Source organism: Trachurus japonicus, chromosome 1 (assembly GCF_045865225.1).
Source record: "Trachurus japonicus isolate A0001 chromosome 1, Traja_1.0".
NCBI classification, from domain to species: domain Eukaryota; kingdom Metazoa; phylum Chordata; class Actinopteri; order Carangiformes; family Carangidae; genus Trachurus; species Trachurus japonicus.
In genome coordinates this window covers 14265836-14282395 of record NC_140907.1, presented here as the reverse complement: position 1 = coordinate 14282395, position 16560 = coordinate 14265836, and the positions used below count along the sequence as shown (strand labels likewise).

The window sequence follows — 16560 nt, the reverse complement described above, 5'->3', positions numbered from 1 at the left end:
GCTGTTTTCAAAGCCCTTGCTGTTGTTGTCCATCTCCTCCCTGCTCCTGACTAAAACACTGACAACTTAACTGTCTTCTGTTTTTACATTCAGCTCTCAACAATGCCATGCTTATTCAGCTATAGCTGGCACTCAACAGCAGGATCATTATAACGTCAATATGTGGCAGACTGTTTCACACTGTCGCAAGCTACAGTATAGTGATTGACTCAGCTTTTATCAGCTGCTCCGTATGAGAGAATAGCAGGTGCCATCATTTATTACAGCTATTCAATATATTGTACACTGTAAAAAAAAAAAAAAAAAAAATGGCTGTAACTTTGAGGACAAAAAGTAGAAAGGTCGCACACATCCAATTAAAAAGGTGCTGGCCTCAAACATAAATGTAAACAGAAAAAGAAAAGAGGAGACCGCACACTTCAGCTCCCTTTATGTGCTGTTTTTATTTAGCACATCCAACAAAATCAGTAACGTTTTGAGCGTACTGCTCTTCTTCAGACTGTGAGGATACAGTAAATAGCTGGTTATGAAAGAGTAATTCTGAAATTATGAATATACTGGTAGTTCAGTCCTGAAGTACAACACCTCAACATGCAGCCAGTATTTTCAAAATTATTTTCTGTACACCTTGTACTACCAAAACCACCTAAGCCCAACAGCAGCTGGTTTTATGACAGTTACTATTAATAATACTTAGGGAGGCAATAATCACAGTGACTTTGCTATTGAACTGAAGCAAACAAGGATGCAGAGCTCTTTTTCTGTCTTTCTTCTCTGCCACTCAATCACGATGACAACCCCCCACCCCACTCCTGTCTTTGTGTAATGTTTTCTCTCTCTCTCTGCTAATATCCTGCCTCTACTTATTATTCATATACACACATTCAGCTCACACACCAGACAACTCATTCATGGGCTTCGTTTCGGAAGAGCTCAATGAGACAGAGAAGAGGAGCATTCAGCAGAACAAAGTCAACAACATGGCTGTTGTGTATGGGAAAGAGGCCAGCATGTGGAAGGTACAGACATCAAATGACACACACAAACTTTTGTTGTTGCCGCTACAGCTCCTGGAGCTGTATAAAAGCTAGCTATTTACTCCCTCCAACAATGACAAAACAACTCAGACTGTGTTATTATGTCTCTACCATTGTTAATCTTTTGTATACTGCTGCTGCTGAATGTTTCCATGTATAAAATAAATGAATTTCCTGGAGGGTGACAAAGTATATACAGCAGTTACACACACACACGCACACACACACCTATACGTAAGAAACATAGCCATATACTGTAGTTATGGTTATACCCATGCCTTGTGTGTATACGGTACACAGTCTCTTACATGCAATGACAGAAAACGCTGCACATACTTCACATCTGCATAAACAAACTTCTCACAAATGTGTTGCACTGTTAAATTCAAACAGGAGCTGAGTTAGGCCAACAGGTTAAAAGCTGAATTCTTCATACAGAAGTCAGTTTCAGTGTTGATGCATGGAAATCTTCACAACACACACAAACAAAATCATGTGCAGCAGTTTTTAAAGGAAAATCCAAAGGCAGCATTTTGTGCACCCTGCTGTTTTGTACCATTACAGTTCAGCGTCGTGTGGCTCTAAATACACAATTTCACTGCTTAAGTTACAAGCCATTTTTGTCTCAAAAGCTGTCTGCTCTTCCTTTGCATGTTGTAGATGGGCACAATAGTGCCTCCATTGTTAAAATGATTATAGAGATGTTGTTTGCTGCCATTACTTTCCACTGTCTGTCTGTACAGTTCCCTGGATTTCTTTATAGCTTGTGAAAAAGACAAAGATCAGTTGACACAATACTCTAATCTACAGAAGCATTGTGAAAAGGAAAAAAAGAAAATGCATGATTCATTGTATTGTTGTGTACTGTATCTACATTTGTATCTGAGTTTATTTTTCTCTTTCTCTATTTCTTTCCTTTTGTGTTGCACCATTGTATCTCGCTGGATGGTCATTAGCTTCAGGTAAGGCCTGTTTCTTTTGACAAATACTGTACTGCTGTTACATCCATCTCACAGCCAGTGTATATGAAAAAGTTACTCTGAGCTGTAAACATGTCAAGATGCTCATAAAAGCAAATGAACATACTCATGCATTTATAAAAAAAAAAAAAACTTTTATTCTTAATTCTTATTTCTGAAGTGATTCATGAGAAGCTACTTGTCACGGATTTACGTAGTTTCAAACACTGAAGCCAACACTTTTCAATAGTTGTTTTTTTTTAAAGTCTAACAGTGATTATCTTTCAAGATCCTGTCTGAGAGCACAATGATTGGTCGGACAGCCTATCATTTGAAAGATGTTAGTCTTGTGTTCTAATCCAATAATTCAGTCTGAAACTTTTGGTGACTTGTCTTAATGTGGCCAGTTTTGCACTTAGGGATGATGCTGGGCTTCTCAAGGAACAGGAATAAGTCCATAATTTTGTGTTTCTGTTGTCTTTCACCCACTGAGAGGTCTCCACAATGAGATGTAAATTGAGGCCCACAACCTGTCATTAGAAGCACTGAAGCATCTTGAATGAGAATTGACTTTTCACTAAACCCCTCCCCTAGACAGCAACTGTCCAATCATACGTAGATTTGCCACGGTATCTAGTGGAAATGGCTCTGCCTTGCTTTTTATTGGATTTAGCAAAGACAACACTCTAGCAAACATTATCCATTATAGAATTACATTTGCAAAACACATTGGTTTGTCCTCATCGTAAAAGCCTCTTGAAAAAAGAATCAAGTCCAAGCTAAGCTCCTGAACAAAGTTAAGTAAGAACAAAATAAGTCTGATCGAACATTTCTTTATCCCAGCTATAATACTATAACAGCCTCTGCTGCACAATTCATGAACAGTGCTGCTTCTCGTAACGTTACATGTCTTTTAGGATGATATCTCATCTGCCTACAAATGCATATTGAGAGCATTTTTGCAGGGTTCTTAAACAAGTGTGTGGGAAATCTGCCACTGCTTTCATTGCCATCAACCCACAGTACAGTATGTAGCTTTTGAGAACAAACAGCTTGACAAGTGCAACGACTGTGAGAAGGGTGACGCTTAGCAAATAATTATTCCTTTATGTCGTTGTATCCTTAACATACAACATGCACATGCACATGAAATGAGGTGAGGCACAAGAAAAAGGACAGCAGAACATCCTCATTACAATTTCTAATCCAATTCATGTTGTGAGAGTTCACTCGGAGCAACACACACACACACAGCTGCAAGTGGAGGTTATGGAATCTGCGCTCTTCCACGCCTGTGTTTCTCCTACTGCTAATTCATGTTGTCTGCTGCACTTAGCGCTTGAGCTAATCCCCTAATTGGCTGGGAAAATCCTCACAGAGGAAGCTATCGATTGCTACAGCCTCCAATTACGACTGCGGGGGTCTGTACCACAAGCAGGGATACAGTAAGCTGCTTAACACCAGACGGCCAGTCAATACTGTGGCCCAAGGGTTACGCTCCATTCACATGATTCAGTTTTGGTTGTTAGCTGCTGCTAGTTGGTTGTTTTGTTCTCCCAGTCATCATGTTCAGCCTTGACTTTGAAAGTGTGACCCTGTGGTCACACTTTCAGGAGGGGGGAGGGGGGGGTTGAATGCACAGCTATGAGCAAGCACAAATTACACTTTATCACACCCACACAAGCCACAGCATGATGATTTTCTAAAGGAGATGTATTTACTTGGTGAATGTTGGTTTTTCTTTTTTTCAGTTAATATCCTTTAGGGTTAGTTTTTAAAAACCCTTTCTGTTAAGAGGAAGAATTGGGCATTGTAGAGTGGCTCATGTGACATGCATGATTAACCTTCATTAAAAACTATGCCCACATCCAAACACTCAAGACACATTAGATTGATTTTTTTCATTCATTTTGTCTTATCGTATATTAGTTTTTTTTTTCTTGTGTTCAGACAATGAAATCAAGAATAATGTTACCTGCTTGACAGTTTCGGATGACGCTTCTGAGGAAGACTGGAGTCACAGTCGAAACTGTCAAGCAGGTAACATCATTCTTGATTTCATTGTCTGAACACAAGAAAAAAATAACTAACTCATTTTTCTTAATATACAGTATATGTTGAATTTTGCAGAATAAAAACAAATGTGATTACCACGTACCACAGCACAGAAATGAATAGTGGCTACCATTTGCCTTTTTAATAGGTACAAGCTCTGATTTATAATAAATTATTTGTTCATTTTGCAGAAACGGAAAAATGTCAGAGAGCAACAAATGTGTTTGACTAGCTATATTAATAAAAGTAATTAGAGAAAGTGGAGGGCTTACCAGCTTAGATTCTGGATGAGAACAGATGCAGTGTGTCTGTCCTCCTTACTTCCTAAACAGTGACTGGATTGCATAATTTTTAATGCTTTCAAGTGGCTGTTTACTAATACAGTGATATAGTCGAATGTTATTTCCGCATGCAAAAAGTGTTCTATTTTCCCTCACAGATGTAGTCTTACACGTGAGATGCACACACACTGATACCAAAAGCAGATGGCAGACAACACACAAGATCAGGGACACAACAAACACAGCACACTGTATCTGGGCTCTAGGTCTTTAATCATATTCTTCACTGTTCTGCTGCTCTTCCCTGACACACTTCTTTTTCCACACACCCTCCTCTTCACCCTTTGCCCTCCATCTCACCAACCCATCCTTTTCCCCTCCCCTCCCAGCAGGGCAAGGAAGGTTTCCTGCAGATTCTCCACAGGTACATGGAGGTCCACGGCACGGTGTACTATGAGACTCAGAGACCTCCGGAGGTCCCAGCCTTTGTGAAGAACCACGGCCTGCTGCCCCAGCATGAACTGCAGCAACTGCTGCGCAAGGCCAAGGTAAGAGACCAGAGAAAATATTACTGACACACACATCTGCTGAATTCTCACTGCTGCTGTTAGTCTGAGCGTACCCAGCTCCTCACCTGCAGCTTGTGTTTCGTCTTGGGCTATCGCTCACATTTATTCAGAAACTAATTTATGATTACAAAAAAAAACATAAAAATATGAAATGACAATTATATATTTTTTTTCCAGCTCTTCATTGGCTTTGGTTTCCCCTACGAAGGCCCCGCCCCTCTTGAAGCAATAGCCAATGGCTGCATTTTCCTTCAACCCAAGTTCCACCCACCTCATAGTTCACTCAATCATGAGTTTTTCAGGGGGAAGCCCACTTCTAGAGAGGTAAGCTCCTTACAGTTTTTGCTGCAGTACAGTATGTTAGTTAGTCACTAATAAGAATATTTTTGCTGCCAAGTAACTTTATTCGTGAGTAGATCCTTTAAAAGAACTGGCATCAACTGTAGGTTCAGACAGCATAAGTTTGTGTTTGATAAGAGGCTGGAACATCATGTTCCTATCACAACACCACTTCCTATCAAGCTTTAATCACAACATTTAAAAAATGTTCCTGCAGTACTTTCTATTGGGTGAGTGTGTTCTTAACACAAATGTTATAAATAAGCGTCTGTCCTAAATGTATATTTATACATCAGATATCATTAATTATCTATTTCAGCATCCACGTCACTTTCAGGAAGAGTGCCCACAGTTCATGTACTGTAAGCCCTGCATGTGCCTTCTGTAGGTTTCCTCCCAGCACCCGTATGCAGAGCAGTACATTGGCAAGCCTCATGTCATGACTGTGGACTACAACAACTCCCTGGAGTTCGACTCTGCCATCAGGGAAATCATGAGAACCAAGGTATGCTCGTCCACTGTGCACTGTAGTGTCGAGTGAGAATGAAATTTTTGAATTGAATTTGTTTTTGACTATTGAAAACCTAGAACTACTGGATTTAGTCCTTAAATGTTCAAATATACGAGCATGATTGTTTTAAATCGTAGGTCCACTCCACAAAAAATATCTAAAATGTAAAATCTTATGTGGTGGGTATGAGGCAGCAGACATCAAGTGACTTTGCTCAGTGGCTCACAAAGTTAAATAGGAACTTATAATAAAAATGTTGTTTGTCCTCTATATTCTTGTCATCAGTTAAGTTACATTATGATTACTGTACATCAAGTCCTTGTTCCGCCTTCTACATGTTGATGTTTTTTGTTGACCTTTCCCATTAAGAAGCGGTGGTGAAAACACTGTCATCATTGGGACATTGCTAAAGTGTTACTAAATGTTAACTCAAGAGCACAGTAGTTTTTCAATAGGAGAGTTTTGCAGAGCAAGATTGTCAATATTTAAGTTGCAGTGTGATATTGCTGTGCTGAACCTTTCCACGCAGGAAATGTGGGCTGATGGAGAACGGGAGGATGCTAGAAACTGCCAAGAGTGGGAGAGAGGTTAATTAACGAGTCAACTGGGCAGATTCGATCTTTCTGAAAAGCAGGAAAGAGGAGGAGAAAATGCTAAAAGAACAGAGAGCAAAAGAGATGAATAGAAAGATAGAGGAATAGAAAGATTTTAGAGTCCGAGGGCCTGATCGACTAAAGCTTATGAAAGCCAACTGTTGAGACACAATTTACACTTTAAAATAACCACAGTATAAACCTGTTATATCTCAGTGATGTTTTTTCGCAAGTTAAGATTGCAGGTGCAATCAAGCGTATGAAAGTGACTCTTTGAGAGTGAAAGTTGAAACGATTGTGTATGTGCCTTTACTGACTAGAGAACACGATGGCTGTGCAGTCAATTTTCTTGACGTTATTTTTATGTCTGATTTATGAGTGATTTGTTTACAGCTAAAGAAATCAGGATATTGTTCCCAACTGTCTACACATGACTTACAATATGGCTTTGGCATTAGATATTTCCATTGCAGCTATCTAGTTAATTCCCCATTCGAGCCACAGTAACACTCCTACAAAGAAGCCATCGTGAATGCATGAAGGGCGCTGAGGGATCGTGTACAGCAGGAAGACAGCTGTCTACATGATACTTTAAATGTTCTGTAATAGTTTGTGCCTTAAGCAGATTACAGTTAGACTGCATGCATGGAGATTAGACAAAAGGTGATGTCTATGGATGTATTTGTGTGTGTGTGTTTGTTTTCTTTTTTTTGTCTATTTTGTCAAGCTGCAGTTCAGCAGCAGCGGCTGACTGCTCTGTCTCCGTCTACACTGTCACACCACCAGGCGAGAGCTGATGGACCCCTTCACCCTTCACTGGAGGCACAATGCCCCAGCTAACGCACACACACACATTCACACAGAGTCAGATACTATTTTTCTGCCAGTACTTATTCAAACCCAAACAAATACATAACGACAACTGGACCATAGATTTAGAGACATTAAAATAGCATGGATCAGTTGTATCAGCACAAAGAGCCTTACCTGTATATAATAGCCATTAACTACAAGACAAACAGACACATGTACACTGTGTGGGGGCTTGAGTTCAGTCATGCAGGACAGAGCAATCTCAGTCCTCATGTTCCGATAAATCCTTTCTCTATCTTTTTCTGTCTCTGTATTTCTTTCTCTGCCTCTTTCTTTCTTTCTTGTCTGTCTGTCCGTCTGTCTGTCTGTCTGTCCGTCTGTCTGTCTGTCCTAACTCTGTATTATTCTGTTTCTGTCCTTCACTCCCTCTCTCTGCTGTCTGACCTATTTGCTTGCAGTGGAAGCCCTTGGTCGTCTTTGCACAAATTATGGTTCAATATTTCATGATGTAGTTGGTTAAAATCAACATATGCCTTAAAAGAAGGTGAAAGCGATTCTCCAGCCCACACTTTTTGATGAGTTAGACTTGGGGTGGAATATTTTTGGTTTGTGGTACATTTTTGTGGATTACATTTGTCAACTATCCTTATTTAAAACCAATGGAAAATCTCTCCCGCAGGGCTGCTCCTGTAAATGAGAATGTGCTCTAAGTCCCCACGGCTGGTTAAGTAAAGCTTAACGAAAGAAGCTATAGAAAGAAAACTGTTACCTGTTTGTGTGTCACTCCCATTCATGTGTTTACTTTCTGCTCCAGCTTACAAAGTGTATTAGCATACGGCTTTGATCAGATTTGCAGTGTGTGGAACTTTTTAAATTGCATCATCCTTGCAAACTTGCTTCTCAGTGGTTTTCTCTTGAAATAGGCCAAGTCTGATTTCACACGTGGCTGAACATTAGACAAGTTTGATTTCAGATTGGAAATGCAGTTTAGTGAGTTCTGTATAATTTGCAAGGACACAAAGACAAGCTACCTCGATCTCTCTGAAGTCTCCTGGTTGGTTGTTAAAAGTTTTAGCTTGTTACGCTTCTGGAACAGCTACTTTTAAGTCAGTCATGAAGCTTTAATTAACATTTCTGCACTGATATATAAAAAGAAATACAATATCAATGACATAAAGAAAGCAGTTTATTAAAGCAGCTAATTAAATTTATGTTAATCCTCACATTGATGTTGACAGTTTTCATTTTTACATTCATCCAGTTTTCTGTCTGACTGTTTGTTCACATACTCGTATACTGTACAGTCAGTGTACACTGTATGTATGTATGTATATATATATATGTGTGTGTGTGTGTGTGTGTGTGTATGTATGTGTATATATACATATACACATACACATATGTATATACATATAGTGTATGTGTGTATATATATATATATATACACACACATGTACTGTATATATAAACATAAATAAATACAGAGAGAGAGGAGAGGGTTTCTTGCAGTCTGCCTCATCTAGCTCAACTCTCATTAGGTCAGTCAAAAGTGGGCTTTAGTTTTAAAACCTGCACATCACTGCAGGGTGTGATCTATTGGTATGCAAATAAAGCCTAATGAGTTTCCAAGTTGTGACATACTGTGATTACGGCCTGCAGAAATCTGACAATAGAAACATTCATTCATTCAGAGAGGAGACAATTTATTGCAGTTGGTGTGAACAATGACTTGACAACAAAAAAGAACACTATAATACATGCAAAATATGAACATTTAGCAATGTGTGTTATCTTTGTGTGTGTTATTGTTGTTTTTTCAGGTTGAGCCATATCTGCCTTATGAATACACCTGTGAGGGGATGCTGGAGAGAGTCCACGCCTACATACAGCATCAGGTGAGGTGCATGTGCACAGAGCAGTGGATGTAACAGCAACATGCATAGACAGTCTCTTCTAGTCACTAGTCCTCTCTCATATATGTGCCTTCTCACCAGCTCTTATAGTACTACCTACCCTCTGCTCATATTCTGCTCAATATTTCATCATTGCGTGCATGTGTGCATGCATGCGCACGTGTGTCTGTACTCCATGTATGTAGACTTATGATTAATCTACATGCTAACTCTCATTACGAACCACATATCTGCCCTGCGGCTCTAAAGCAGAAGGACTTCTGACACTAATGAGGAGGGATGATTAAGGAGGAAGAGTAGAAGTGTGAGGATGATAATGATGTAGGAGTAGCAGGAAAGAGACTTCTTTAATAATCCCACATGAGATGTCAGACAAACTGCAGAGGGTCTCTGGTCATCCTTTGTCAGCTCCTGACTGGCGGCGTGGGTTCCAAACTGCTTCTTCAGCATTTACACTGTCAAAAGAGACAGGAGAAAGTTCAACTAGATTCCTGTTTACCAAGGTTTTAGGACAGAAACCTCCGTCTACTCTTGCTGAACCTTTGTGTTTTCTAGTTTTTTGTTTGACTTCTATTGTATATCTGTCATATTATATTTCATAAATGTTTAGCACATACAGTATGCATCGGTGATAATGATACACCAGCATACTACAGCAGCTGGCTATTTAGGAGGCTAATTAACACCTTATTTCCGTCTTACACTTTTTAAACATGATTAATATACTTTTATATAATTTATTTTTTAATCCAGTTCTTTGTGAAGCACATTAGGCTCGTAGGCAGCAGCAGCAGCACAGAGTGAGACAGCAGCTGAGCTCTTGTCAACTTACACAGCTGTTTGCTGCTGACATATTAGTTGATGAGGGTTGAACTGTTTCAGTTTGTCATCACAGCTCACCATGCAACCATGGCAACCACAGACATCAAATGAAGGACAACAATAGGAATAGCTTGGCTGTTTTCTGAGTTTCCCGAGTTATGCATAACCCACACCTCCACATCTGTAATCTACATCATCCAGTCAGGGTCACATGTAGTGGTAATAGACAGTTTTTTTTTCTGTACAGTAACTTATCATAATGAACTAACTGTTCACTACACAGTCTACTGTAATGGCTGTAGAATAATGACACAATTTAGATTGGTTCCTTATAAGCATTGTATTCACTGTATGGTCCTGTTTGCCTGGAAAATGAGAGGTCAATTCAGAACACACAGTGATTGCATAGACTAAGCATAGTGTCAATGTGAGTGCTTTTGTAGTAGCACAACCATGTAGCATGGGATAGATGCTGTCAGTAGTACAGGATGTAGTCAGTAACTATGGCAGTGGAGTAGTGCCCTCTAAGAAGTAATTTAAGATGCAGCACACCAGAGTCCCCAGGCAGCAGACACTGTAGAAAACACTTGCTATTTGAAATAACTCAATGTTAATATGCTCTGCACTGTGCTGCATCAACATTTTGCCAATAAACTCAGTAAATCACACATTGTTAGGTATTCCTTTAACAATGGTACCACAATAATGTCATGTCATTGCACAAACTATTTCCACTGTATCTTTTACCTACAGGACTTCTGTGCTCCAGATCCTCCCTTCATTCCAGCCAACCTCTCCAAACAGGGGTCTGCTGGGGGCAGCAGGATTACTGGACCACTGTTTGTGCCTCTGCCCAATTCCACAACCCTTGGCTGGGCCTCCAATGTGACGGCTCCCCCCGCCTGGCCTCCCCTCAGCTCCCTCAGGCTGCTCGTATCTCAAGAGGGCCAGTCCTGTGTGGAGGCATGTCAGTCAGCAGGCTTCATCTGTGAGCCAGCTCACTTCCGCTTCATCAACAACAAGGAGGCTCTGCGCGGGTTAGTAACTCACTGTCTGCCCATCAAACTTTAACAGGAAGTTTAACAACAAAACGAGTGGTTTCTTTGTGTTGATACTTTTTATCACATTGTTTAAAAGTCTGGCATCCTTACAAAAATCAGCTGTGTGATGTCTCATCACACATTGCCAACTTTACCTGCATTTGGGTATTAACAAAATCTGTAAATGAACAGGCAGTGTTCTGTTTTTATGTATTTGTATATTTTTTTAGTAAATAGAGTAAAGCCTTCTGGATCGATAACTTCCCGGTCTTTGAGTAAATATTTTTCCCACGAGGCAACTCCAACGATTGCAACATTTGAGGCCACTAAATGGCCAAGTAAAAATAAAAACAGATGTGCTTATTTCATGCTGAATGATTACATTTTTAAAAATATATATATATTCTGTATTTGAATTTTCCATGAGAAGGAGTGAGGCAGGGTCTCACCAGGTGTTTACTTTACCAGCTTCAGGCAGGTGAAGCAGAAACTTGAGCTTTCCACTCTAAGACTGAAAGTGCTTTGGTGTTTGATTCTCTCCTCCAAACATCCGCCTCCCCAAGACTTTCACTTCCAACTCTTGGTCTTTGTTCTCCTTTCATTCTCCAAGTAGCTTTTGTGTTCCCATTTTTTCCTGTCTGTCTTAGTTTACAACGCCTCTTTCCTTTGTTTCTGTTCCCTTACTCCCCCTTGTAACTCAAGTCTGTTCTCTGACACAACTTATCTTTCTCACGATGACATCTCATACCTGCAAGTCTTTCCAACTTCCTCATTGCCTCTCCTCTAAATTCCTCCCCTCTCTTCTTGACATCTGTCACGTGATGAAAGTGATGAAATCTCTCTCTGTTCTCCACTTTCCATTTATCTGGAGGTTATGCCAGTTCCACTTTCCTGTTACTTGTCTTAAAATAAAAATAACTTTCATTTCTTGTATTATGTTTCGAAGTTGTGCTTTAAACAATAGAAAAACATTTTGCCTGTGATTGAACCCAATCGACTGTTACTGTGTGTGTTCAAACTTGTGCTTCTCCGTCTCACCTTCAGGTTGGAGGTGCAGTGTGAGGTGGTCGACTCGGAGATCAACCACATCCTCCCGGCCTTCTCGGTGGTGCGACAGGAGTGCGGCCTCCAGCGGGAACCCCTCCTCTTCAGCTGTGCCGGTCATTCCCCCAAATACAGACGTCTTTGCCCCTGCAGAGACTTCCTCCGCGGCCAGGTGGCGCTGTGCAGAAACTGTCTATAATGACAGGCCGTGTGAAGGATGAGTAAGAAAGAGTTACACACAGATTGGTGGAGTAAAGGGGCATTGGATGGCAGCCACAGCCAGAGCAGGTGTGACAAATTACCTAATGGTGCAGAGAGGCAGCTTCACGCCAAATCAGTAAATGTAGGATGATGAGGAACAGGCATGCATCGGTTCCAAGAGCAGAAAGTAGGCCTGGATAGTTGCCAGGCCTATTGTGGTCGACAGTAGATGTTAAAGCAGCTGTTACACTGTTAACAGCCTGGAGACATATAGCACCAAGACTTCCTAGAACAGGGTAGCAATGATACCAAGTGTCATTACAACAAGGAAGTTTACTCCACTGAGGGGTAAAGGCCGGGTTCAACTCCCTCCAAGCCAATTATTGTTCACATTAACCCCCTGACTACAGGATAACAGTTTCTACACAGTGTGATACATTTCATTTTTGGAACTGCATTTCGCCCAAAAAAATAAAAAATGGCTTGGGAGTTGAAAATGTGCACTTGTGACTGCAGAGAAACTCTGTATCAGGACTATAGTGTCATTCTATGACAGAGTCCTCAAATATTTTGGCTTGGAGAAAGCAACCTTCCGGTCAATATCCAATCTCCTCTCTGCACTTGGACAAAGGATGATGGACAGCGGGGTTATCTCCCTCGTTTTTCCTCCCTCCTCCAATGACGGACAGAGTCATTTATCAGACTGAACCCCAAGTCTGAGGCAACATCGGTCAATGCAATCATCTCTGGTCACAAAGAGAAAGGAGGACAGAGGACAAAGATAAAGGGTACAAGATTATTTTTCAATAAATAAGCCTTCAGAGATCTCAGTTGGATTTTTAAAGAGTCTTCTGGGCTTTTGTTCGGGAAAAAAAATCATAAAATAAAAAAATCTGAACAGATCAAAGTCTTGACGTGGGTTTTATATTGCATCGGGTCTTCACTCCATTCTTGGCCATCTTTCTAAGTTGGAGGGTTAAGGGGGTTTCGTCTCCTCTTGCACTTGCCTGCATCTGCACTCGGATTTCTATCACTCCATCCAGCTGTAGAGAGGGAGGTTTGATCTTTCTCACAGGGGGACGACGTGCAGCACAGGTCCAAAGCTGTTGAGGAGAGTCAGTCAAGGAGAAAGCGCCAGAGAGGGTAGGATGAAATAATAGATATGGAAAATCATTTTTTTCAATGATGTCTAAAACTGAAATTACTCTAGAGGCTGACCAGTAGCATTCTGGGAAATGCATGAAATCACTAGGGAAGCTAAAAAGTAAAAGTATTCAGAAACTTTGAATTTTACATTATGTTATTATGGAGCTGCTGGAGGATGTGAGGATTTAAACTTGATAACAGTTACTTTACTCTTTTTTGTAGATTTGTTCCAAAAGAAATCTTTGAATGCAGTGCTAGTTTAAGTCTGAGGGCAGTTACTTTGTCAACAATACAACAGAAATGCTGATGTATCTGTTTACAGTGCAGCCAAACAATCATCGTTTTCCACTCAACAGCAGTGCATGGTGGAAAGAGGTCCCTCTGCTTTGTGTTTTCCTAAAGTATATTATTTTATTTATGATCACAGCCAGAGCTATACTCCAAAAATAGTTTGTGCGCTGTCACTGCTTCACCATAAAAAAAATACCTTGTGTTTTTCCAACTGAACTGTTTATGTAAAGTGGCAGCAGCAGGAACTGTTGCTGGGTTAGACACATGGATCTTTTCCTGAGTTCCCGGTTTGTAGGGAGTGCATTTGAACTCAGCATGACAATGGTGGACTCCTGCAGAGAGTTGGTTACTAAATGTAAATACACTGAATGGCTACTGCTGGAGCATCAACACTGGGGTTTGATTTCAAGAAAGATTTCAACATAGTGTTGACAGTTGTGACAGTTGTAACTTGATATCCCCCTGGGCGGATGATATGATCTACGGCTCCTTAAACCCAGAGCTGCATCAGATGAAGCATCTGATATAAAAACCAACCAACTGTGCAGATGGTGTTCTGCTGTGGTGCCAACAGATGACAAGCACCACCACTGTGGTCCTGCCACACCATATTTCCACATTGGCCTCCAAACTAAAGTTTCTTTGAGACAGTCAGACGTCCTAGTTTGTCTACTGTAGGTCAGCCCTCCGTGTCCAGGTGTCCCACATCTCTGACAACTCTGTCCTGTTTTTCATGTTCCAGACACCTTCAACTACATTGTGTTCTTCCCTATGCAAATGAGACATGTTCTTTCACTTTTAGAAAAGGCATTTTATGGTTATTTTTGTTATTTATGTGCATTGTCATGTTTCATCATATTTCAGTGCACCAGAGTCAGACCTAGGGTCAAATTACCAGCAAGAGGGGCCGGTTTAGAATAAAAATGTAGTTTCAGTTCAGTATTTGTGAAGTTGTTTTCGACAAATTCATTCGAGTAAAAACAGTTTTTTGTTATGTTATGCTTCTACATCAGCGACAGCCAGCGCCAGAGGCGTTAATGTTTTTTCCTCCCACTCCTGTACACACAATACGACTGCCAGCCAGTGATTTGTTTGTTTTTGTTGTTTTTAATCAAGCCAGGTCAGATTAAACACAGCAATAGTGAAGGGCACCCTCATGATCAATACACAGCCTCTTGATTACCTAAAAAATGCTTATCCAATAAATGATGACCCATGTGTCATAAAGCGCGTGTGTCTGTGTGATAGTGTTAGAGAAACTGAGCTGTTCTTGGTCTGAATCCATGTGATTAAAGCAAAATTCAATGAATAATAAATACCAGGCGTGAATGCAAAAATAAATTCATCAAATCCTCCTTGACCTGCACTACCGTGGGGAGTAACAAAGTGTCACCCCACTCACCAGCTCACTGTGATTTCAATTCAACACCCAAAGCAACTCAAACTGCAATGAATACTCTTCATCCCCATAATTCATCTGTCTACTTGAGTAAAGCTTTCACATAATCATAAGGAAGGACGCAGTTAGTGCTTCATACAGACAAACAGTTCTTTCTCTTCATAGACGTGGCGCATGAGAGGAGGCTGCAGCCGCTGGAAACGTTCAGGTATCACATCTATTAGTAAAATGTTCGGTGATGATCATTCATTCATTTTTCATATAAATCGGTTTTAATTCTTCTTCCTATGTCACACTGAGGCAACAAAAGGTGTGGTGGTGTTTAGGGAATTAAGATATTCTGATGAAAGAGTAGGTCAACATTTTGGGGAGATAAACTGAAGGTCTCAGTTTGTCTGATAAGTCAGAGCCAGAAAAACAATCACCTCAGCGTTGTAGTAAACTTTACTTGGCCCAGTGCAGTTGCAGCTTAAAGTGAAGATGCTGGTCTATAACAGGTATATAAGTCCTGTTAATTCTCTTATTTAACAAGCACATTTTGCATTTTTTCCTAAGGTTAGAAATAGATTGCAGTCACAGTCAAACATAAAAATACCAAAACAGATACAGTAACACCGGTTCTCAGGACTGAACAGTAGAAACAGAGGTCTCCATGGAAAAAATAAAATATTGTTACCATACCTTTACTTCACTGTATGAACCTCGCTCTTTCCCTGTAAGGCAGTACAGTACTGTATAGTATATAACTGATGCACATGAGCTAAATATAAACATAACTCATAGGAGATGTTCATAGTCATAGTTTAGTTTTTGCATGTGTGTGTGAGGCGCCGTGGACTGCTGAAGCCTGAGAATACTTTTTATGACATCTGATATTAATTCTTAGCATATAAACTCAGAACATTGTGTGTGTGTGTGTGTCTGAGTTTCTTTCCACTCTCAGGGTGACTTTCAGACTTTATACACATGGCTGCCTAGTAACCAGATGGGAAATTTGGAAACAGCAGCATTTCCTCTTTGTCGGGACCCCCCATCATAAAATCTCTTGACATGCCTCTGAAGGACACAGACGATGTGTGCGTGTGTGTGTGAAGACACGGCACAGCGTGAGCCTAAGTAGCTGTTAAAATACCTTCAGGCTACGATCCATGCTGAATGTTTTTTTTTTGTTTCCACTATTCATTTTGAGTGAGGGCTCCATCCAGACAGAATAACTTAGACCAAACCACTTCAGCAAGTAAAGCAAAAGCAACAAATAGAGCACAACAATCTTATAAGTGAATTTAAATGTCAGTGCCAGACACTTAATTAGTTTGTGTTTGTTTTCTGCTTTTGATGCAGATGGCAAAAAGGCATTTCTCTGCCTCTTCTCACCAAAGAGGATTATTATTGTGCCATAAGACCTCACAGGCTAAAGAATATTGAACACCAGGATCAATCATCAGTGTTATTGTGGAATAGTAATTTGAAGTATCTCAGTGTAAAGGCTGGTGGAAATGTTTTGGCCTGAACCCACAGTTGGAAACATTTACACAGAGAATGGCTGA

General features: G+C 40.4%; 1 protein-coding gene across 2 annotated transcripts; it reads left to right on the top strand.

The window, feature by feature from the left end:
• Positions 1 to 665: 665 nt before the first annotated feature.
• On the top strand, positions 666 to 13093 carry LOC146991543 (alpha-1,6-mannosylglycoprotein 6-beta-N-acetylglucosaminyltransferase B-like). 2 transcript variants are annotated; one of them, XM_085774261.1, is made up of 7 exons: positions 666 to 1019; positions 4725 to 4880; positions 5079 to 5225; positions 5629 to 5745; positions 8978 to 9052; positions 10646 to 10929; positions 11977 to 13093. In XM_085774261.1, exons 1-7 carry the CDS (start codon positions 912 to 914, stop codon positions 12173 to 12175), a joined length of 1086 nt encoding a protein of 361 aa, XP_085630387.1. In that variant the 5' UTR covers positions 666 to 911; the 3' UTR covers positions 12176 to 13093. The 2 variants fall into 2 exon arrangements, with proteins under 2 accessions (XP_085630387.1, XP_085630377.1); XM_085774251.1 differs by having other exon boundaries at positions 4722 to 4880.
• Positions 13094 to 16560: the final 3467 nt, after the last annotated feature.

Bases quoted from the DNA above. Each gene is read 5' to 3' on its own strand.
- LOC146991543 (XM_085774251.1), top strand. From the start codon at position 912: ATGGGCTTCGTTTCGGAAGAGCTCAATGAGACAGAGAAGAGGAGCATT. The intron at 5,746-8,977 runs GTATGCTCGTCC...TTGTTTTTTCAG, and splicing joins GGGAAATCATGAGAACCAAG to GTTGAGCCATATCTGCCTTA. The intron at 9,053-10,645 runs GTGAGGTGCATG...TTTTACCTACAG, and splicing joins ACGCCTACATACAGCATCAG to GACTTCTGTGCTCCAGATCC.